Source organism: Coniophora puteana, assembly GCF_000271625.1.
Source record: "Coniophora puteana RWD-64-598 SS2 unplaced genomic scaffold CONPUscaffold_1, whole genome shotgun sequence".
NCBI lineage: Eukaryota > Fungi > Basidiomycota > Agaricomycetes > Boletales > Coniophoraceae > Coniophora > Coniophora puteana.
Genome location: NW_006913053.1, coordinates 1473552 through 1492853, shown reverse-complemented (window position 1 = coordinate 1492853; position 19302 = coordinate 1473552). Strand labels below are relative to the sequence as shown.

General features: G+C 48.8%; 6 protein-coding genes across 6 annotated transcripts; 3 read left to right on the top strand and 3 right to left on the bottom strand.

The window, feature by feature from the left end:
• Nucleotides 1-4693: 4693 nt before the first annotated feature.
• CONPUDRAFT_68908 (uncharacterized protein) lies at nt 4694-5468 on the top strand (the record flags this gene model as incomplete). Its single annotated transcript, XM_007764495.1, has 3 exons — nt 4694-4710; nt 4919-5020; nt 5207-5468. 3 exons carry the CDS (start codon nt 4694-4696, stop codon nt 5466-5468), a joined length of 381 nt encoding a protein of 126 aa, XP_007762685.1.
• A 2852-nt stretch (nt 5469-8320) lies between these two features.
• CONPUDRAFT_133810 (DUF500-domain-containing protein) lies at nt 8321-10498 on the bottom strand. The gene is made up of 9 exons (XM_007765015.1): nt 10412-10498; nt 10285-10348; nt 10186-10226; nt 10006-10129; nt 9844-9946; nt 9604-9729; nt 8705-9551; nt 8585-8655; nt 8321-8525 (listed from the first exon to the last, which is right to left on the bottom strand). Exons 2-9 carry the CDS (start codon nt 10346-10348, stop codon nt 8462-8464), a joined length of 1440 nt encoding a protein of 479 aa, XP_007763205.1. The 5' UTR covers nt 10412-10498; the 3' UTR covers nt 8321-8461.
• Nucleotides 10499-11210: 712 nt separating this feature from the next.
• On the bottom strand, nt 11211-12504 carry CONPUDRAFT_45662 (Las1-domain-containing protein; the record flags this gene model as incomplete). The annotated part of the gene is made up of 4 exons (XM_007764347.1): nt 11211-11559; nt 11604-11977; nt 12033-12341; nt 12394-12504. 4 exons carry the CDS (start codon nt 12502-12504, stop codon nt 11211-11213), a joined length of 1143 nt encoding a protein of 380 aa, XP_007762537.1.
• A 343-nt stretch (nt 12505-12847) lies between these two features.
• On the top strand, nt 12848-14304 carry CONPUDRAFT_140954 (uncharacterized protein). The gene is made up of 4 exons (XM_007765013.1): nt 12848-13142; nt 13199-13340; nt 13391-13643; nt 13696-14304. The coding sequence occupies exons 1-4, from the start codon at nt 12998-13000 to the stop codon at nt 14032-14034; spliced, it is 879 nt and encodes a 292-aa protein (XP_007763203.1). The 5' UTR covers nt 12848-12997; the 3' UTR covers nt 14035-14304.
• Nucleotides 14305-14768: 464 nt separating this feature from the next.
• Nucleotides 14769-16818, top strand: CONPUDRAFT_68904 (FAD/NAD(P)-binding domain-containing protein; the record flags this gene model as incomplete). The annotated part of the gene is made up of 8 exons (XM_007764494.1): nt 14769-15015; nt 15072-15256; nt 15308-15399; nt 15448-15649; nt 15700-15837; nt 15891-16448; nt 16501-16589; nt 16647-16818. The coding sequence occupies 8 exons, from the start codon at nt 14769-14771 to the stop codon at nt 16816-16818; spliced, it is 1683 nt and encodes a 560-aa protein (XP_007762684.1).
• A 262-nt stretch (nt 16819-17080) lies between these two features.
• Nucleotides 17081-18956, bottom strand: CONPUDRAFT_148457 (ammonium transporter; the record flags this gene model as incomplete). Its single annotated transcript, XM_007765011.1, has 7 exons — nt 17081-17341; nt 17399-17715; nt 17766-18179; nt 18231-18647; nt 18717-18787; nt 18849-18861; nt 18944-18956. The coding sequence occupies 7 exons, from the start codon at nt 18954-18956 to the stop codon at nt 17081-17083; spliced, it is 1506 nt and encodes a 501-aa protein (XP_007763201.1).
• Between the last annotated feature and the right edge of the window lie 346 nt (nt 18957-19302).

Sequence of the window (19302 nt, the reverse complement as noted above, 5' to 3'; positions counted from 1 at the left end):
GCAGTGTGATGTTCTACATAGATCAAGATCAGTGCAATCTATCAATTCAATATAAAAATGAAAGCCTACCCTCAGAAGCACAACCTGTGCCCCAACCTAACATGTCAAGTTTCAAAAGCAGCATCTTGAGCGATAATGTAGTACACACCTTGAGCTCGAGTTTATAGGGTACGGTTAATCGTCTAAGCAATCCTTTCGCTGCATCCACTGAGATACGTTTACCAAACATGTTCCATCCACGGGTGTCCATTGCTTGAAACACGACTTCTGGGGTTGTGAGGCGTGCCAGTCGTTCCTCGTTACATTTCTCTACATCCTTCTTGAGGGGGTATCTATGTTTCAATAGATGTGAGCTAAGGACAAGTTGAAAGTTACGCATGAGCTCACAACTCTGTAGGCTCAATGCCATCTTCGAACTTGATGTCACGTTGTAGGGCCAAAAACTTGCCGATTTGTTCGTCCTCAAGTGTTCCCATCCTCAACGCGGACAGCAGACTGACAAAATCTTTCCTCATAGTCATAAATTCAAATCCCAAAGGTTTTTGCATTGTGAGAACTCACTGGTATCCTTTTGACGGAATACCGTCTTGATAAACACTGGTGGACCAACGCACCGAAACCACGACCTCGCCTCAAATGCAAATGTCGCAGCGATTCGAGTTGTACTATCTGATTCGGGGACAGGAGGAAGCTGGAAGAAGTCGCCTGAGAGTACCAGCTGCACATTACATGAATACAGGCCTCTGTGAATATTAATTCATAGCCCACTTGTATGCCACCAAATGGTTCGTCCGTTTCTCGTACTATACGGGCGATTTCTTCCTGTATGTATGGTCATCTATATGATCAGCAATGGTGCACGCATTAGCATGACTTACCAGTTTATCAAAGAGCCGTCCATCTAGCATCGAAACTATTGGAGGTTAATTTAAATAATGTACATACATTTCACTGACTTGCTTTCGTCAATGATGAGCATTGATATCTTCTTCCATCGACCTTCGGCAGCCTGAGACAGATGCTTCACGAGGTACTGAACATTTTGTTTGCCAAGCCCGATGCCTGCGAAGGAATGTATAGTTCCTCCGCCGATGTTCAAACCAGCTATGCCAGTCGGAGCAGTGATGGCTATTTCTTGATCACTAATCTTAGCATAGTTGATAATGTCTCGAAGCAACACAGATTTGCCGCTACCTATCGTCACGCAGTCAGTATTTCTGTTGTGTAGGACAGAGAAAACAGTCTGACCAGCAGGACCAGTGAAGAAAACGCTCCTGCCGGTTTTCACAAGTTCCAAAACATGTTCCTGTTCCGAGGAAAGGATGAACTCCGGGGAGGGTAATGAAGGCGACTGTGCGTTTTCACTGGTCTCTACTACTTCATGTGCCAGTTGAATATTTTGTCGGACAGCGGTGCGGGTAATTGCAAGTGAATCTTGAGTTTGAGCTCGTGCAATATTCCGACCTTCTTGCTTGAAGCCGTCGTTCGGAATCTCGTGGTCGGAGTCTCCACTCAACAACTCCACACAGGTGTGATGGCAAGCGGCGGCAGTACTCTTCCTGCAATTTTGACCCGCATCTGCGGCATTTTAGTGGATACACACTCGTCTCAAACATTCAAACCGACAGTTGGGTCGATGGGGTGACCTTTGATAAGTAGTGCATCTCTTTTGCAGGCAGTGGGTCTCACTCACGCTCACCGTGGCTTGACTTCCCCTGTTCTAACCACTTTTGTGCCTCCCGAAGAGTATGGAAGCATTTTCCACGAGCCCCTGGATATTGGTTGGTCTGGTGATCGAAGTCAGCAAACGGTATCCACCAGTAGGGAACTAAAACAGGCTACCGCGGCATCATACTATCCCAAGCAGAGTCCAATTCAGAGTAATATGCAGATGAATGTCGCAGAGAGATCCAGGGGCAAGCCGCCAGAGGCAAAGAACACATCAAGAACGCGGTCCAGGCACATGTTCAAGAAGCGAGAGTTGTCGACCATCGCAGTGAGCAGAGCACAAGCGTCCAGTCAAAGGCAAGGTACCAAGAGACGTTAGAGTACTTACTTCTGCAAGATTGTCATAAATAAGAGGTCCTTCTCGCCCAACCCTGACGGCATAGTACTTGACGCGCGGCATACACAAGAACAGTACCGGGATCGCAAGTCTAAGAGCGGATCAAGAAGCGGATACACGCGCCTGTTTGCCTCATGGCGGATTTAATACTTCCGAAGATGGACCAACGCGGACCCACCATGCATAATTCTGACAGATATTGATACGAACGATCCAATATTAAGCGCTACGTCACACATACAATCAAATTTAAATACATACGTATACCGTAAAATGTATAATAGATAAGTCAGTACGAGTTGATCAGTGTGCAGCATCAAACAGGGAATGATATTGAGAGATTGCTTCGTCACAATCCATTTCCTCTTCTCGCTCGTGAAAATTGGTCACCTCGGCTGTCCAACGCAGGACTCGCTCATGCGCGCGAACCCTAAATAAAACAGATAAATTGAAACTGAAGAATAGAATGCGTCAAGCTTTCTCACTTGCTAGGGTCGAAGTTCAGAACCTGTAGTCCCTCCAGAGACGTTGCACGCGACAGTGCAACATACACTGCGTTGTGTGTCATATTTCTGATGAACTGATGCTAGCGATGGCGACGTACCCTGACCAGGTTCGAATGCACGGCGCACATCGACCTTCACCCGGGGCAGGGTCTGTCCTTGTGATTTGTGGATTGACATTGCCCATGCTAGGGCTAAAGGAACCTGAGTTCGGGTAGCCTCAGTGTTACCTGTAAGGCCTTGTACATCGAACTGTACTGGGATGCAAAGCAATGTTGTGCCGCTTGAGAACTTGACCAGGGGGAATTGCTCGTTTTTCTTGAACACGACACCCTCGTTCAACGGAAAGAAAGATGCTGGGTGGGCAACCTCAGAGTGCATTTCATCACTGTCCCGCCTCGGATCTGGCTCGGCGATCTCGAGGTGTTTCTCCAGAGCCTCGCCCGTACTGATAAAATCCACAACTTTCCCTAATGAACCGTTGACAAGACGTGTTGGGCCTTGTGTAAAGTTCTATATAAATCGACTCGGATGTCAATGTGGTTAGGAAATCTAATGGACAAAAGGCCCACCCGCAGAAGCACTACTTGCGCACCAACCTGAAATGTCAAGTTTTAAGACTGAATCTCGTACATGACCGTGACAATTACCTTAAGCTTGAGTTTACGGGGTACAGTCAATTGTTCAAGCAGTGCTTCCGCTGCACGCGCTGAAATAGGTTGATGGAAGATATCCGACCCACGAGTTTCCATGGCTTCAAATTCAGCTTCTGAGCCCATGAGACGTGCTAGTCGCTCCTGATTACATTTGTTCACCTCCCTCTTGAGGGGATACCTATGTATCATGGAGCTGAGCTAAGAATAAGTCGGGAAGTATGTAGGAAACTCACAGCTCTGTAGGCTCGATGCCGTCATCGGCCTTGATGTCACGTTGTAGCGCTAAGAATTTGCTGATTTGCTCTTCACTGAGCGAACCCAGCCTCAGCGCAGACAGCATGTTGACAAAACCTTTCCTTGTGGTTAACAGACCATAATCCAGAGTTTATATGTATCTGGAGTGCTCACTAGTATCTTTCTGACGAAATACTGTCTCAAGGAACACTGGTGGACCAACACACCGAAGCCACGACTTCGCTTCAAAGGCAAACGTCGAAGCGATTCGAGTTGTACTGTCTGAATCGGGGACGGGAGGAAGTTGGAAGAAGTCACCCGAAAGGATCAGCTGAAATTTGCATGGATGAGCTTGTGAATAAGGGCCTCCGTGGATCCAAATTACGGCTCACTTGTATACCACCGAATGGTTTCTTCGATTTTCGAACTATACGAGCGATTTCTTCCTGCATGAATATGCCTCTACATGATCAACAAAAGTGCCTGCAGTAACATGACTCACTAGTTTATCAAACAGTCGGCCATCTAGCATCGAAACTATAGGAGGTTAGTTTTAGAATAACGTTTGGACATTTCGTCGACTTACTCTCGTCAATGATGAGCGTTGATGTGTCCTTCCACCGCTCTTCTGCACTCTGAGACAAACGTGTTACGAGGTGCTGAACATTTTCTTTGCCAAGCCCGATGCCTGCAAAAGAATGTATGGTCCCTCCACCTATATTCAAACCAGCTATGCCTGTCGGGGCAGTTATGGCTATTTCCCGACCGCGTAGCCTTGCATATTTTATGATCTCTCGAAGCAATACGGATTTTCCGGTACCTATCATCGGTGTCAGCGCTGATTTGCCATGTGAGACAGAGAAAACGATCTGTTAGTACATTATAGCTTGTAGTATTTGTTGCTTCAGTCGTTACGTACACGTCTGTCAATTTATATACCATATTTAAGGTCCCTTGTTACAGAGTTCAGTGACGAACATATAGTGGATGAGTAGATCCAGAATAATGAAACCTTTACTCGTATTGTTGAGTTTTAAGTATGGGTCCATCATGGTCCATTTTCGGAGGTATTAGATATGCCATGAGGCAATTAGGCGCGTGTATCCGCTGCTCGTTCCATGATTTGAATACCCCTGCCTTGCCCCCTGCAGATTTGTGATCAGTGTTCTTGTACATGCCGTGCGCTAATTTCAAGTACTACGCCGTCAAGGTTGGACGAGAAGGGCCTATTGTCTATGACAGTCAAGCAGAAGTGAGTTCTCGAATTAATATTATTTGACACTGCATTTGACTCGACACTTATAATATGTACAACTCGCGGTTCACTGGGTTGCCTTCGGATTTCTTCGCAACCACCCCTTTACAACATGTTGCTTGCTCTGGCTTTGATGATTGGGGTAGTATCACGCCGCAGTAGCCTCTTTCCATTTATTAACTAAGACTACTGAACGCTAACTTAGATTACTACTGGCAGACTCACCAATACTCAGGGGCAAGTGGAAAGGGTTTCTCTACTCTCAGGGCGGCACAAAGGTGGTTGGAACAGTGGAGGTCGAGCTATGGTAAGTGTGAGTGAGGTCTGTTAGTACCCGTGGCAGAAGAAGTGCACTACTTATCAGCCATCGAACGAACTGTCGGTTGGAGCGCTTGTGATGAATGCGTACCAACTAAAATGCCGCAGACATAGGCCAGCATCGCAGAAAAAGTACTACCGCTCCTTGCTGTCACACTTGCGCGGCGCCATCAAGTGGAGAACCCTACCGCAAGATTCCGAGTGACGGTTTCAAGCAAGAAATCCGCAATGTTGCACGAGCCCGGGATCCAAGGCCTGCGGTCAGCCACCTCGCTGCCCGACACACTCAGTCGGCACCCGAGGTGGCAGAATCCGGTGAAAACGCACAGGCAACTGCTTTGCCTGCCCCTAAGGTCACCCTCTCTTCGGAACAAGAACATGTTCTAGAACTCGTAAAAACCGGTAGAAATGTTTTCTTCACTGGTCCTGCTGGTTAACTAAGTAGTATGTCAGGGTGACCTTCAAGCAAGAATAATCACTTGTTTGAATACTTGAGAACGTCGTTATGGTTCTGATAAAAGGGTTGGAACTGACGGGAACAATGGACCACAATCTCCGAAACGATTTTTGGAAAATCTTACATTAATATTTAGGTACTGCCTGCGATAACCATACTACCTCGACTTGCTAGTTCCTCATGCCATGCCAATACCCTGGGATGAGCCATGACCCTGAAGCCCAATGTCAGGACACATAAATATGAATGGATCACAATGTCTTACTTCTCTGGACGGAAGTTCATCACCTGTAGAGTTTCCATGTTAGTAGCGCGGGAAAGCGCTACATATGCTATGGATATGATATTTAGCGGTGGTCGGTTAGTTCGCGACGAGTTGTCGACAAACCTTGTCCCTTCTCAAAAATACTTCCCAAGTCAACTTTGACCCTCTCCAAAGTCTGTCCTTGTGACTTGTGGATGCTGAGGGCCCATGCGAGAATCAAGGGGACCTGTCTTCGTGTGGCTTCCGTACCACCGTCCGGATTGTTAACAGTGAATTCCTCTGGCGTACAAAGAAGCTCGCGCCCGCAGGTGAAGCGGACTAATGGCCACTTCATGGGATTATGCTTCGCCCAATCCTCGTCAGCTGACTCGGAGAGGCTCGTGCGCCTCCTTGCCTTAGCCTCTGCAACACAAAGGAAAGCCTCAACACGGCCTACCGAGCCATTGACAAGGCGACCCTGTTCTATATTCTAGATGAACAGGATAAGTATCGAGAGCACTGTACTTGTCTTATCTTTATCGCACCTTAATGAGCATGACTTGTGCCCCGACCTGCCCGAACTCCTCAGCCTACCATGTGAACTAAAACAAGAGCGGCTTACCTTCAGATGTATTGATTGTGATGCAACAAGTCTGTTTAGCAGAGTTTTCATCCTCTCCTGTGTGACGCGCTTCCCATCTGCATCATATCCTGGGGTATCTGATGCTTTGTAGAGCTCAGGTAGTCCAAGAAGACCCTCAAGTTTTCGTTTGTTTGCTTCATCTACCTGATATCGCAACGGATAACTGTGCTATAGTGAGCAAAGGTAGAGGGGATAGTTCAGAAGTCGTACAGTTGTGTGGGGCCTACGCCATCATCATGAATAACTTCACGGGACAGGCGATAAAATGTCTGTATGGTATCATCATTAAGATTTCCAAATCTCATTGCGTTGAGAATGTCGACGAATTCTACATGGAAGTATCAGAAAGCGTCTTTTTGAAAGAATGGCCGACTTACTCTGATCCTTCTGACGAAAAACCTGCGTCAGTGTGACGAGATTAGTCACGCATTTGCTCCAAGTTGATGCTTCAAATGCGAAAACTACGTCCGAAACCATGATGGGTCTGCCGGACTGCTTTTGCGGGACTGGCGGTAGCTGACAGAAATCGCCTGAAAGGACTAGCTGCGTGGTGGTTAAATGGCCCGTACATGATGAACGTCATGAGACGTCTTTTTTCACCTGTATACCTCCAAACGGCGAGTCGCGCCGTCTCACAGCACGAGCAATGTACTCCTTCAAGTGGGAAGGTTCACATATGCAACGTTGTTGTGCAGAATTGGGTCACGCACCAGCTTATCGAATAAAGCACCATCGATCATTGAGACTAGAGGAAGCGATGGTCAAAACCTGAATCCTATGGGCAATCGTGAGGGTTTACTTTCATCAATGATTAACGTTTCCACCCTGTTCCAACGTTCCCGCGCGCTGTCAGACTTCTGGAAGGATATCTTTTCCGCAAGTCTTTTTGCGGTTTCTTCACCCAACCCGATACTTGCCCATGAGTGAAGTGTGGAACCACCAATGTTTACGGCAGCTATGCCTGTTGATGCCGTGATTGCAACGGTATCGTCTCCGCGTTCTTGAAGCTTGTTAATTATCGCTCGCAAAAGTACAGATTTGCCCGTCCCTGTCAGTTAAGTTTGTCGTTAATGAGCGGGTGCGTATTGGGTTCGTTTCACACCTACCTGCAGAGCCCGTGAAGAATACGTTCTCGCCCCTTTCCACCATATTCAAGACATGACGTTGCTCCTCGGAAAGTTCCACAGGACTGATTTCAGGGATGGCATGTACTTCATCGTCGGGAGGAAGAGGTATAAAATCTTGTTCGGTTTCGAACGAAGGGAGGGGAACGAAGTCCTCAGTATGATCCCGTGAATTGACAATGGCTGATGGAGGAGGGCCAGCCATTCGTAGTGGAGAGGCTGGCTCTACTCGGACTAATCCATCCTGCGCGGGGAGCTGGGTGACCGTGACATCTGAAGATGCGCAAGCAGTTTGAGACATAGTATGCATAGACAAGAAGTTTGGCGTACTCTGAAGATAGGGTTCTATCCATCGTTCGGCATCTTCTCGGGACGGAAAGCTCTTGTGGACGGCGCTCGGGTATCTTGAAACCTGTTTATACGGCCTTAAACGTTTGTAAAATATGGGTTCATGGCTCGTACGTACGTTTTTATCGCACTAGGGAATAACCAGGTTGGTAAGCTTTCAGAGACAGTATAGAGAGACCTGCATACCTCAGGCCAGCTACTGTATATCTTAGCTCCCTCGCGACCAACTCGCACAGCGTAAAACTTCGTCTTTGGCGCACGCGGCATATGTTGCATGGCCCGCAAGACGGTTCGCGTCATATAATGTTCGACGCGTGGAACGCACGCGTTGCTACTTTCATCTCCGCTGTGATGACCACGTGAGCGAATATCAGAACGTTAACGTTTTGCAAAACCCTTTCAAGTGTTTTCGGACAGCAATTGAACGTTAACAGGGACCTGATCAAAGTCTGAGATCTGAGGTCTTAAGAGCTGAAATACTGACAGTCAATATTGGATCCAAGATACTGCGGTATACAAAAACATGACGGCCCATATGTCTATAGCATCATTACATTACATGCACTTACATCCCAGCTTCCGTCCCTCCCAAGGCTGCAGGCACTACCGTGATTTCAAACCACTTCAACAAAATTAGCAGGGAAAATGCCTTTCCGACCATTAACTTTTCCATCCCACCTGTAGCAAAGGATGTTTCTTTCAGTTTGACAAAGCGACTCATAAACAATGTTACCCACCAGTCATTCGTGCTAGCACTCTTCCGAGTAATTATGATAACATCACCCTTATTGAAAGACAGGTCTCCAGACTAGTAACTTGTCAGCGAATACGTGTGGAATTGTGGCTCATTGGCGTACCTCTACCGCTTTGAAGTCATGTAGGGCTATTGCTCGACCCACGCCTTCCCCAGGCAGTAGTGGCTCGGATAGCTCAGGCTTCGTTGTTAACCGAGACACTCCTTGGCTGATGGAGCGAATCTGACTCGGTCTACTTTGGCTTGAGCCATCTAAACTTTCCACATCAAATGGGTTGAGAGAGGATGTAGTGGAGCTATTCTGCTGATACATGTGTGGCACACTGAAAGCTCGGGAGTGGGCCAATGTTTTGGGTGACAAGCTGGCATGGGCAGCGCTGAATGATGGTAGTGAGTTGAATGGTGAAGCAGGGTTGTAGGGGTCTTCAGACACCTGAGCTTGAGGTACACTCAGATTTGGCCGATGACGGGCAGAACTCGTTGGTGATACGGGGGCGAAGTCAGAGTCAAATCGTGTCTTGAAGGCAGATTGAGTGGGCTGTGGTAAGCTCGATTGCGATCCAGTGTTGAGAGTATCTGTGTCCGTGTCGAAGTATGAGCCAACATCTTTCCTTTTCCCCCACGAAGGCGGGGGGAAATCAACGCCTTTCTTCTTCTTCAGTAACCCAGGTCTTTCGCCAGAAGGACTTGAAACCGCCCCGAAATGGTATCCCGTGGGCTGATCTACGCGATCGTCTATCCACGAGCGGCGCCCTGGCATTCCAGTGCACGACTCAATGGTGTTCACTAGAGCCATGGCCCACTGGGGTGCCTCTACCATCCCGCTGAGGAGGTTCTTCGCTGTCACATCAGAGCCGTATGCGATGGCATTGGCGTCTTGCCGCTCCATGATGACGGAGCCCTCAACAGAAACACCGCCGAACAGCCCCTTCGTCTTCGAGTAACTATACCTGTTTCAAATGAGTAATGAGAAGGAGTAGACAATTGCTGATGACTACCTACGTGGCAGCAACATTGCCCTTCATATTCACCGAACCGCTGGCTTCTCCATTGCGGCCTAACGGACCAACAGCAACGCTGAGATTTCCTCCTAGAGTTAGATTGCCGGCCGACATGAATTGCTTCTGTATCATCTGTTCATTATCATCTCTCGAAATATGCGGACAAATGACTGACCACTGCCTGGAAAGCGTACAGTTCATTCATACATAATCGGAAGATATAGGCACAAACAAGTTACGCACCGACGCTGAATTTAATACAACCAAGAACTCGGTCAACTCTGCCCCCAATTGCCCGCCTACTCCAAGACCTGCGACGCCTATTGCACTGGGTGCAGACCAAGCTATGGGGTTCTATGAGCGCCAGGAACCCATGGCAGCGCAACATCTATGGCAGACTCACATCCATCACCGAGCTTCGCGATGACAATACCAGTCCCTGCTCTGGCTGAGAAAACGAAGCCGGCCTTCAAAATAGTAAAGACCGCGAAGCCCTTCGCATTCTCGAGCACGGAACGAGGAATAACCTAACCCTTATATCGTGAGATTAGGAAGTTAGTTGCAGGAAACCATGTGGTCGTACACCATCCAATCCATTATTCTTGCCGTCCACGAAGGACATGACTAGTAAGAATGAAGATGTCAAGCAATACAATTGGAACTAGTTCAAGAAGCAACTCACACATCTTGGCCGCCTTGTCGCATTCCTTAGGCAACGTCTGAGGAAATGGTGTACTGAACTTCATCTTGTGATGTACTGTCAGATATAGCTTGTTTCATCCGAAACGGCATAGCATGAGACGACTTACCGTAGGAAGCTAAGAACGACTTGAAGACGCGTCGGATCCCAGTCCACGATTACAGAGTGACGACAGGCTGGTATAGCTTGTTATAAGATGGCTGAGGAGCGCAGCAGAAGGCAGCAGACCAGCGTCACTTCATACCACGCCTCCGTGCCCGGCCGGCGGGCGGAGCCCCTTCTTACTTTAGCACCATTTTGCATAGGGGTTGGACAGCCATGCCATCTTAGATGCGAAGGTTCAACGTTGTTGGCAAGGATCATGACACAATGCCACATGGCAAACAAGGCACCACGCTCAGTGACAGAACTTTCACGCTACCAACTCCGTGGCTGTGAGAGACGAACGTAAGAACGACTTGAAAGCTGAACTGGGCTTGAATATTTATATGTTTGTTAATTCCTTACAATATAACTACACGACTGAGTATACACCGATGGGACTAGGCGTCCATGTGCTGCCGTCACTAAGGGCGGCCCATCCTGATACGAGTCCATGACTTTCCGTGGGTAACGGGAGCGACTCATCCATTGATTCTTCCACACCGGAGGATGTCTCGGACGCCAGAAGTGCTTGCAGCCGGTGGTCCATGCTCCTAAGGGTCCCATCGTTCCATTGCTAACAAAATATCAGTGGCTTAAATACTCAACTACAGTCTAGAGACCTACCAAAGCTTGCGTGGGCACTTTAGCACCAAGTACAAAATTACACAAATCCGACACGTCCTCTTGATCTAAAGTGACGAGTTGCAGTAACTCTTGCAATCTGCTGAAGTAAGTTCCTTCGTCAATTAAATCAAGAGACGCGCTCACAAACTCATTTTCTGAAGACCCTCCTTATGGGCAGGCGCTAGAGTCAATAGTAGAGCCGCGACTAGCTCTCTTCGAAGATCGAGATGACCCTCAAGCTTGTCGTTCTCAGAGGTGGCGACTAGCCAAAGAATCCACCGAGCTAGCGACCGATCTGAAGCTTGAAAATACTGTTCAGATTCCTGAACAGTATCTTGAGGATCGGCGATGTCTTCATACCCAGAAAGATACGAAAGACATCTCAAGCTGAGGGATAGGAAGAACTTTGGGTGTAGGGATTGCACGTAGAGTAGCAAAGGTGACCACAGAGCAATGGTAGCCTTGTTGAGGTGCCTAGTTTTGGAAATGCTGTTGGTCTGTCTGCAGGCCGTAAGCTAATTTGAACATAAAACTATGATAGCACGTACTCCTTGGTTGACGGCAATCGACCTTTCACCAGAAGCTCGTCGCACAAGACATCTAACACCCAACGCTCTTTTCTGTCCTCGTCATCACCGTTGGCAGAGTAGTCCAATGATGAACCGTTGATAACAGCGTTAGCGACTAACATGGCTTCGGAGTACCATCTCCCAAAGCTTCTGTAGGTTGATTCCATATCTCCTTTCATTTGCGAACGGAGGGTGGCATCCTGAAGCATGGCTTTGCGCAACGACTTGTATTGCTTCAAGATCGGCGCGACGGGACGAATCTGAGGTATTGTGCTCGCTGCGGCGGTCGAAGGGTGAATCTCAGGCATGAAGAAATTGTGAAATAGCCAGCCTAGGGTCTGAACATGAATTCATAAGCATGAACACTGCAACATCAGATTGCAAGGGAAATACCTGACGACAAGCTTCCCTGAGCAACTCTAAGCTAGGTATATCTTCGTGCGTAGCTGCATGACGTAGCTCAACCAGCCATAGCGGCAGACCTAATTGCGTGGCGATTGAGGCTATCGACCTAGCAAAGGCGCCAGCCTGCAACGGATCGACGAAGCCGTTGACCATGCGAATAACTGCAGATGCATAACTTTGTCTAATTGATAGAGTAGATGGATTTGAATTCGCCTCATCAGCTGCGCGGACCGCAAGCAAGGAGAGCGTTGATTCCAGAGCATGGGGTAGAGGAGTAATGGTACGCCACGCTGATAACTAGCGCGGGCAAACCTTGAGAGTAAGGAGCACATCTTTGCAAAGAACTCACCCTGTCTATCGCAAGCTTTCTATTGACTGGATTGGATTCATCGTCGTATATCCAAGAGCAAAGCAGTTCCAGCTCGTCCGACGACCATGACACTCTCCGAGGTAGCCGCATCGTCCAGGCTATGACACCCCCAAATGTAACAGCCGAAAAATCATGTCGGCGCCGGAAAGCGTGGTGGCAGTGCCGCGTCCTTGTTGTTCGGCATTTATCTCGGGAAGCGTCATGCAATCATGTGCTCGAACACGATGTTCTTGACGTTGATATTTTACCGACAACGCTGCTTTGCTAGACTCGAGAACACTGTACACATCTCCCCAGGCTGCGGTGGGCATTTATGCATATGGCCGATGAACGTCGAACGTAATCCGCAGAATCCGCAGCTATATACTCATCGCTATCGGACAGTTCGCTGCACAGCTATCACACGGTACGTGCTTCCGGCATGTAGGTTTCAGTTATGTAGGCGCCACAGCTTTTGTGCTATTTCGGATTTTGTGTGGTCCTGTCGCGTGAATCACTGCCATTGAGCGGCTAGTCAGATGTCCATAAAAACCCCATAGCAGCTTCGACGCCTGTTCATATCGCCCATACTCTCTCCCCCGTCATGTCGAAGCTCAACACGCAGGGCATTCTCGCCCTCATCACCGCTGTGGCTTACCTCCCATTCCTCTTCATTTCTTTCTACATTTCCAAGAAACATGGTTTTGGAAGGAATGCGGGTTGGGTTCTTCTTTTGATCTTTTCCATCAGTGAGTTTAGATCAGTGCTTAAGGCATCCTGGTGTTGACGTTGATTGAGTATCTAGTTCGAGTGGTTGGTGGTGCACTATTGGTAGCCGCCGAGGAGATCACACCTCCTAACATAAATCTGTACATTGCTGGCTACGCCTGCGAGGCATCAGGGGTTTCTCCGCTTCTGATGTGTACTCTAGGTCTCTTGCAGACAGTGTGAATACCCTTGATTCTCTTCGAACTCCACCACCTGATATCTTTTGTAGAACCCAAGGACCTGATGGACGCTCAAAGAACGCTAGGGTTTTCAGGCTAATCCATCTTGTGGGCTTGGCTGCCCTCGTCCTCACCATCATTGGTATCTCAGACGCAACCAGCTCCAGCTCCGATTCTCAAAGCCACGCGAATCTCTTCCGACGCATTGGTGTCCTTGTTTTCGGTCTAATGTTCATCATCTTGGCTGCAATTGCCCTCTTCTTATGGTGCCAAGTCGGATCCCTGATGAAGCATCGTCGCACTGTAAGCAAAAAATGGGTCGAGCGCAAGAGCTTCGCTGACTTTGCCCTCGCAGTTGCTTGTTGCCATCACTATTGCACTCCCCTTCATCGGCGTTCGAACGTTGTATAGCATACTCTCGACCTTCTCATCCAGCTCGTTCGGCATCTCAGGCACTTCCACCACCACGTCTACAACAACAAACTCTTTGTCCCAGTTCAACATGTTCAATGGCAATTGGCACATCTACGTCATCATGGGCATGGTGACAGAATATGTCGCCATCATTGTCTACTCTGTAGCTGGCATGATTTTGCCCCTCGAGAGTGATTACAAGCTCACGACGTATGGAGATGAATACCCCCTTTACCCAGAAGGCCATTATCAGTATCCTCAACAATACCGTCCAGCTTAGTCAAACAACTACCAATAATTGACGAAGCTTAAAGCTTAAAGACCTGGCAAATTACGGGCCACATAATCAAAACACCTCTTGGACAAACTGCAACTATATGTTTGCTTTGCTCGATTAGTTGTTTCATGACACGATAGTATTTATTGATACCCCCCGATCAATATCGATCTTTATAACTGATTCATCTGTGATGTCCTTGTGACAATCGTATCTGTAGCATACCCAGTTGCAGTGTATAATATTAAAGACGCAGTGGCGTGTAGCGAAGCGATGAAGTAACAATAACAAATCGATACCAACCAATATGCACTGCAGAAACGAACAGTTTTAAAATCCAAGTACCAGGCCCAGGTAACTATTAAGGGAGGAAACATGTTGGATTGCAGGAGCAAAGATGTGTTTGAGTCGCATAGTCAAGCATATCTCATCCTACAATGTATGCAGTTGACGAGGTCTGAGAAACGCTCCGGCTTAATTGGACTCGGTCGTCCATCTTCCTGCTCCACCTGTTACCCAAAGCCGGACGGGGACAGAGAGTTGCGGGCCACAAGGACCAGCGGTGGTGAGGGATACTTTTGAGAAAGAAAAAAGCCGCGGGCCAATCGCTATTATCCGAGTTGAGCGCTTGCTGACTAAGCGATCTTGTGACGCTCCGCTTCCCGCGCCAAGGGTTGCGCTAGTGAATTCGACGCTTTGAAGAGACGCGCCTACTCGACCACCTTTTGTCACTCAGAATGCGCGTGCTGCTGGTGTACACGCTCTTCTTCGGAACGGCGCTCGCCTTCCAACTCCCTTTTAAGGTCCCATTCTTCACCACCAAACAGGTCATCACTGAGGACCTCGAGGGCACGCCTAGGATTGCCATCATTGGCGCCGGCGCTGGAGGCAGTTCTGCCGCGTTCTGGATAGCCAAGGCTAAGGAAAGATTTGGGGTAGACGTGGAAATCGACGTATACGAACGTTCTTCGTACATTGGCGGCCGTGAGTCCATGTCCCAGTGTCTCCTGGACATAAACTAGATACATCACACCCCGCAGGCAGCACCGTCGTGTACCCGTACAATGACACCGACTATGCTCCCGTCGAACTCGGCGCTTCCATATTCGTCGAGGCAAATAAGAACCTGATGAGGGCGTCCAAGGAGTTCAACCTTACTCTGACCAAATTCGAGGACGACAACTCTGACACAGCCATTTGGGATGGAGAGAAGTTCATCATCACGGTGCGTACTGTTCGGACGCGTCTTCATATGCCGTTGCTGACTTTTGAATAGATGGAGAGTGGAGCATGGTACAAGAGCTGGTGGGCAACTCTCAAACTTCTGTGGAGATACGGCTACGCGTCTCCGAACAAGACGAGGTCCCTGTGAGTTGCATGCTAGGTTGCACCCGCAGGAGGCTGACTGCACCAAAGTGTCCAGGATATGATCAAGCAATTTGTTGGCTTGTATACCACGGAGTCTCCGAGATGGGATAATGTTGCGACACTATCAGAGAAATACGAATGGAGCCAACTTACCAACTCCACTACTTTTGAATATCTTCAGTCTCTGGGCGTTTCTTCTCAGTTTGCTACGGAACTCGTGGAGGCCGCTACACGCGTCAACTACGGACAGGTCAGTTTCAAGCTCTGTGAAATTCGAATTATGTTCACAATGCATTGTAGGATGTCGACGAAATTCATGCATTAGAAGGTCTTTGCTCAATGGCTGCGTCTGGAGCTTCGGGCGTCGAGGCCGGTAATTTCAAGATCTTCGAGCACTTCCTCAAGCACTCAGGCGCTACTGTTCATCTGAACACCGAGGTGCATTATTACGTACTTATTTCATATGCCATGTCTAACCCTCAATATTCTAGGTAAAAGAGATCGCTCGCAAGCACCCTGATTCACCTCTATGGGCCGTGCACTCCACCGCTGGCTCCCAGGTTTACCGTGGCATCATCCTTGCTGCTCCATTCCACCAGTCCGGGATCTCTATCCCGGACGAGTTGGCCGAGACGATCCCTGCCCAGCCATATGTACACCTACACGTAACCCTCCTCTCCACAACTTCGCCCCACCCGAACCCTCAGTACTTTGGGCTCCCTGCTGATGCTGCAGTGCCCACCACAATTCTGACCACTTACGATGGCGTTCGTGCAGGCGGCTTTGAGCCCGAGTTCAACTCGCTATCCTACCACGGTCCGATTCACAAGACCGCGGTCCCAGGGGAAGCCAGCGAACGTGTAGAAGAGGTCACACAAGCTGACGACGCCGAGCATGGTGCCGAGGAAGAGCAGGTACCTGAAGTTGAGGCGACCGAAAGCGCTGAGGTTCAGCCAGAGTGGGCTGTGAAGATCTTCTCCAAAGATCACATGTCGGATGAGTGGTTGAAGACGGTCTTCGGGCAAGTTGGATGGGTGTATCGCAAGGAGGTCAGTGTTCAAAGAAGAGAACGAAGGAAAACGTTGCTGACGATTGTTCAAGTGGGATGCCTACCCCAAGCTTCCTCCCGCCGCCTCTTTCCCTCCCGTAAAGCTTGACCAAGGGTTTTACTACGTCAACTCGTTTGAGCCGTCAGTACTTCACTAGAAACCTCACAGGTACACACGCTGACGCTAAAGTACTGACAGGTTTATCTCGACCATGGAGACTGAGACCATCTCCTCCCGCAACGTCGTTGACTTGCTTCTACATGAAGAATTTGAGTCAGGCATTTGCGGTTCGCTTCTTGGCAGCTCCGAGGATGAAGTTCCGGCTTCGAACGCTACATCGGAGGGCTTCGTGCTTGGTTGGGATTGTTAATTGAAGTGGTCATATCTATATCATTTGCTCCTATCTTACAAGACATTGGGATATGTAATAAATGGGTCTACTAAATGACCCACAGTCTAGTCGAGGATAAATGAACAGTTTTACTCCAGTCAAGAGTCAAAATGTAAGGATATAATTAGTTTGAAAGATCAAGATCACATGTAGGAGGTAGCAGTGGTAAAGAAATGAAATGAAATAACCCATATTAAATGCATCCCCCATACTCCAAAATGCGTGGTGTTTCCAATCAGTTTCATGAGAGCTCCTCCACAGCTACATGACCTTCGTGGTTTTCGCTGGGTTTCTCGCTGATGGTATCGAGACCGTTGGACTCCGGTCTGAGAGCATGTCGATCCTTGTAGGCTTGATCGGGTTGGCCATGGCGGTCGCCAGCGGCCACGGTCGAGTCTGAGGCAGGCTCCGAGCTCGGAGTGCTGAAGCGGTCTTGGGACGGGGGCGTCCAGTCCTTGTAATCTCTGCGAACTTCGATGTAATCGTTCGCAAATTCTCCGATCTGGGAAGCGTTGTTTACTTAGAAAAAGCCGCCACAATAAAATCTGAAATATCTCACCTCTACTTCGTCAATGCCGAGGGACTCGCCCTCTGGAGGAGTGCGCAGGTGCAAGCCGGGGATCATATCGATTATCTTGGCGATGATGGCCGTCACGACGAAGGTGTAGCTGCACGCTGCACAAACGTAGGCAAACTGAATGTAGAGCTGCTTCCAGTTGTGGTCTATCCAACCACCTAGAACGCTCGTGTTTACACCATCAAGAGCGGTAATCGTATGCGAGCCAAAGAGACCGTTCATGAGAAGGCCAATAATCCCACCGACGGCGTGCTCAGCGAAAAGATCCAGAGCATCATCGATGCGGAAAAGGAACTTTACTAAAAACCACGGGTCAACTTCACGTCGGGACAGAGAGGGAATCACATACACTTGGTGGCGTAGTTACAAACAGCGCCAGTGACAATACCCATGACAATGGCAGCCCATGGGGGAATGTATCCGGAGGCAGGGGTGGCTGCAACTAAACCAGCGATCGTCCCGGAACAGAAGCCAACCATACTATACTTGCGTTCCAGCCGGTAATCCAACAAGCACCAGACGATACCTCCAAACGCAGCGGCTAGCATAGAGTTCCAAGCAGCCATGACAGCACGAAGGTTGGCGCCAAAAGAGCTACCGGCGTTGAACCCCAACCAACCAAACCACAGAATGAAGGTGCCTAGATTGACCATGGAAACATTGTGAGGTCTGAAATTGAGGAGCTCCTTTTCATGTCTACGTCCGAGAACCCATGCGTAGGCGAGTCCTCCGACACCACTGCCAATCTCAACAGGACCTCCCCCTACAGAATGGATTAATAAATGAGGTAAGTTCAAGTACGAAGATATCGTACCTGCGTAGTCTAGAACGCCCCAGGTAAAGCCCCAACCACCGGAGTTCCATGCCCAACAAGCAAGAGGACAGTACACCAGAGTCAGCCAGAAGAAGGTGAAGACGGCTGCGGGGAGAACCCTGCCACGTTCGGCAATTCCACCAACCAAGATTGCTACCGTCACACATGCAAACTCCATTTGATAGAAGCTATAGAGTAGAGATGGGATCAAGGGGGAACCTGGGGATGGTTGGTCCAGGACATTGATCAATCCGAAATTATCCAGGTTTCCAATAAATCCACTGGTTGCGGTAGGCGAAAAGGCGAGCGAGTAGCCCCAGAAGTACCATTGGAAGATGCAGATGGCGTTGCTGGCCGAGACAATCCAGATGAGGGAAAGGGCGGACTTTCGCCTAGATAGACCAGAGTAGAGGAAGGCTTAGGACAACAAAGGAGGCGGCATTAACTTTTGAGAACCGATAAGAAGTGGAATCCTAGAAGACACACCAAGACCTGGGATCATGAAGGATACCATGGCGCCTGCCACAATAATGAACGAGAGGTCGCCTCGGTCGAACCTACGAGTGCCATTGGCTAGTGAGTGCATATAGATAACATGGGTGAGATCCTCAGACGCACTGTGTGGAATCCCCTGCATCAAGAGATAGGCAGTATCAGCACCAGGCTTATCGCGGCACCTGGACATTTTGACGGTGCATGGAGGCAGTACGTACTTTTGGCGGACATGGTGGCTTCCAGGATGGTTCTTGCTCTTTGAAGGACCATGGTTCGAGAGGAAGCTGGCTTAAGACTGGGGCAGAATTGGAGATCGATGACGACGTTAACTAAATCCCCTCGAAAGGCGCTCCTCTGATTTCTGGGAGGCTGCAAAAACTCCTCACCTCTATCCCCCTCATACTTGCTCGGCGGGAGACACTTGACATAAATTCTCAGGTGCAGTTGACAAGATAAACACTCGGGTTCTCATTGGCTGATAACAGAACCTTCAAGGATTAGTCAGCATCTGGCGTATTATCATTGTCCGCAGTGATGCAGCGAGGTTACAAGTACCTACCGTGCTCTGCTGCACCTT

Coding starts and splice junctions, on each gene's coding strand:
- CONPUDRAFT_133810 (XM_007765015.1), bottom strand. CDS start 10,348: ATGAAGTTCAGTACACCATTTCCTCAGACGTTGCCTAAGGAATGCGAC. Junction 10,130..10,185: donor AGAATAATGGATTGGATGGT/GTACGACCACAT, acceptor TATAAGGGTTAG/GTTATTCCTCGTTCCGTGCT. Junction 9,552..9,603: donor AAGGGCAATGTTGCTGCCAC/GTAGGTAGTCAT, acceptor CATTTGAAACAG/GTATAGTTACTCGAAGACGA.
- CONPUDRAFT_140954 (XM_007765013.1), top strand. CDS start 12,998: ATGTCGAAGCTCAACACGCAGGGCATTCTCGCCCTCATCACCGCTGTG. Junction 13,143..13,198: donor TCTTTTGATCTTTTCCATCA/GTGAGTTTAGAT, acceptor TTGAGTATCTAG/TTCGAGTGGTTGGTGGTGCA. Junction 13,644..13,695: donor TGATGAAGCATCGTCGCACT/GTAAGCAAAAAA, acceptor TTGCCCTCGCAG/TTGCTTGTTGCCATCACTAT.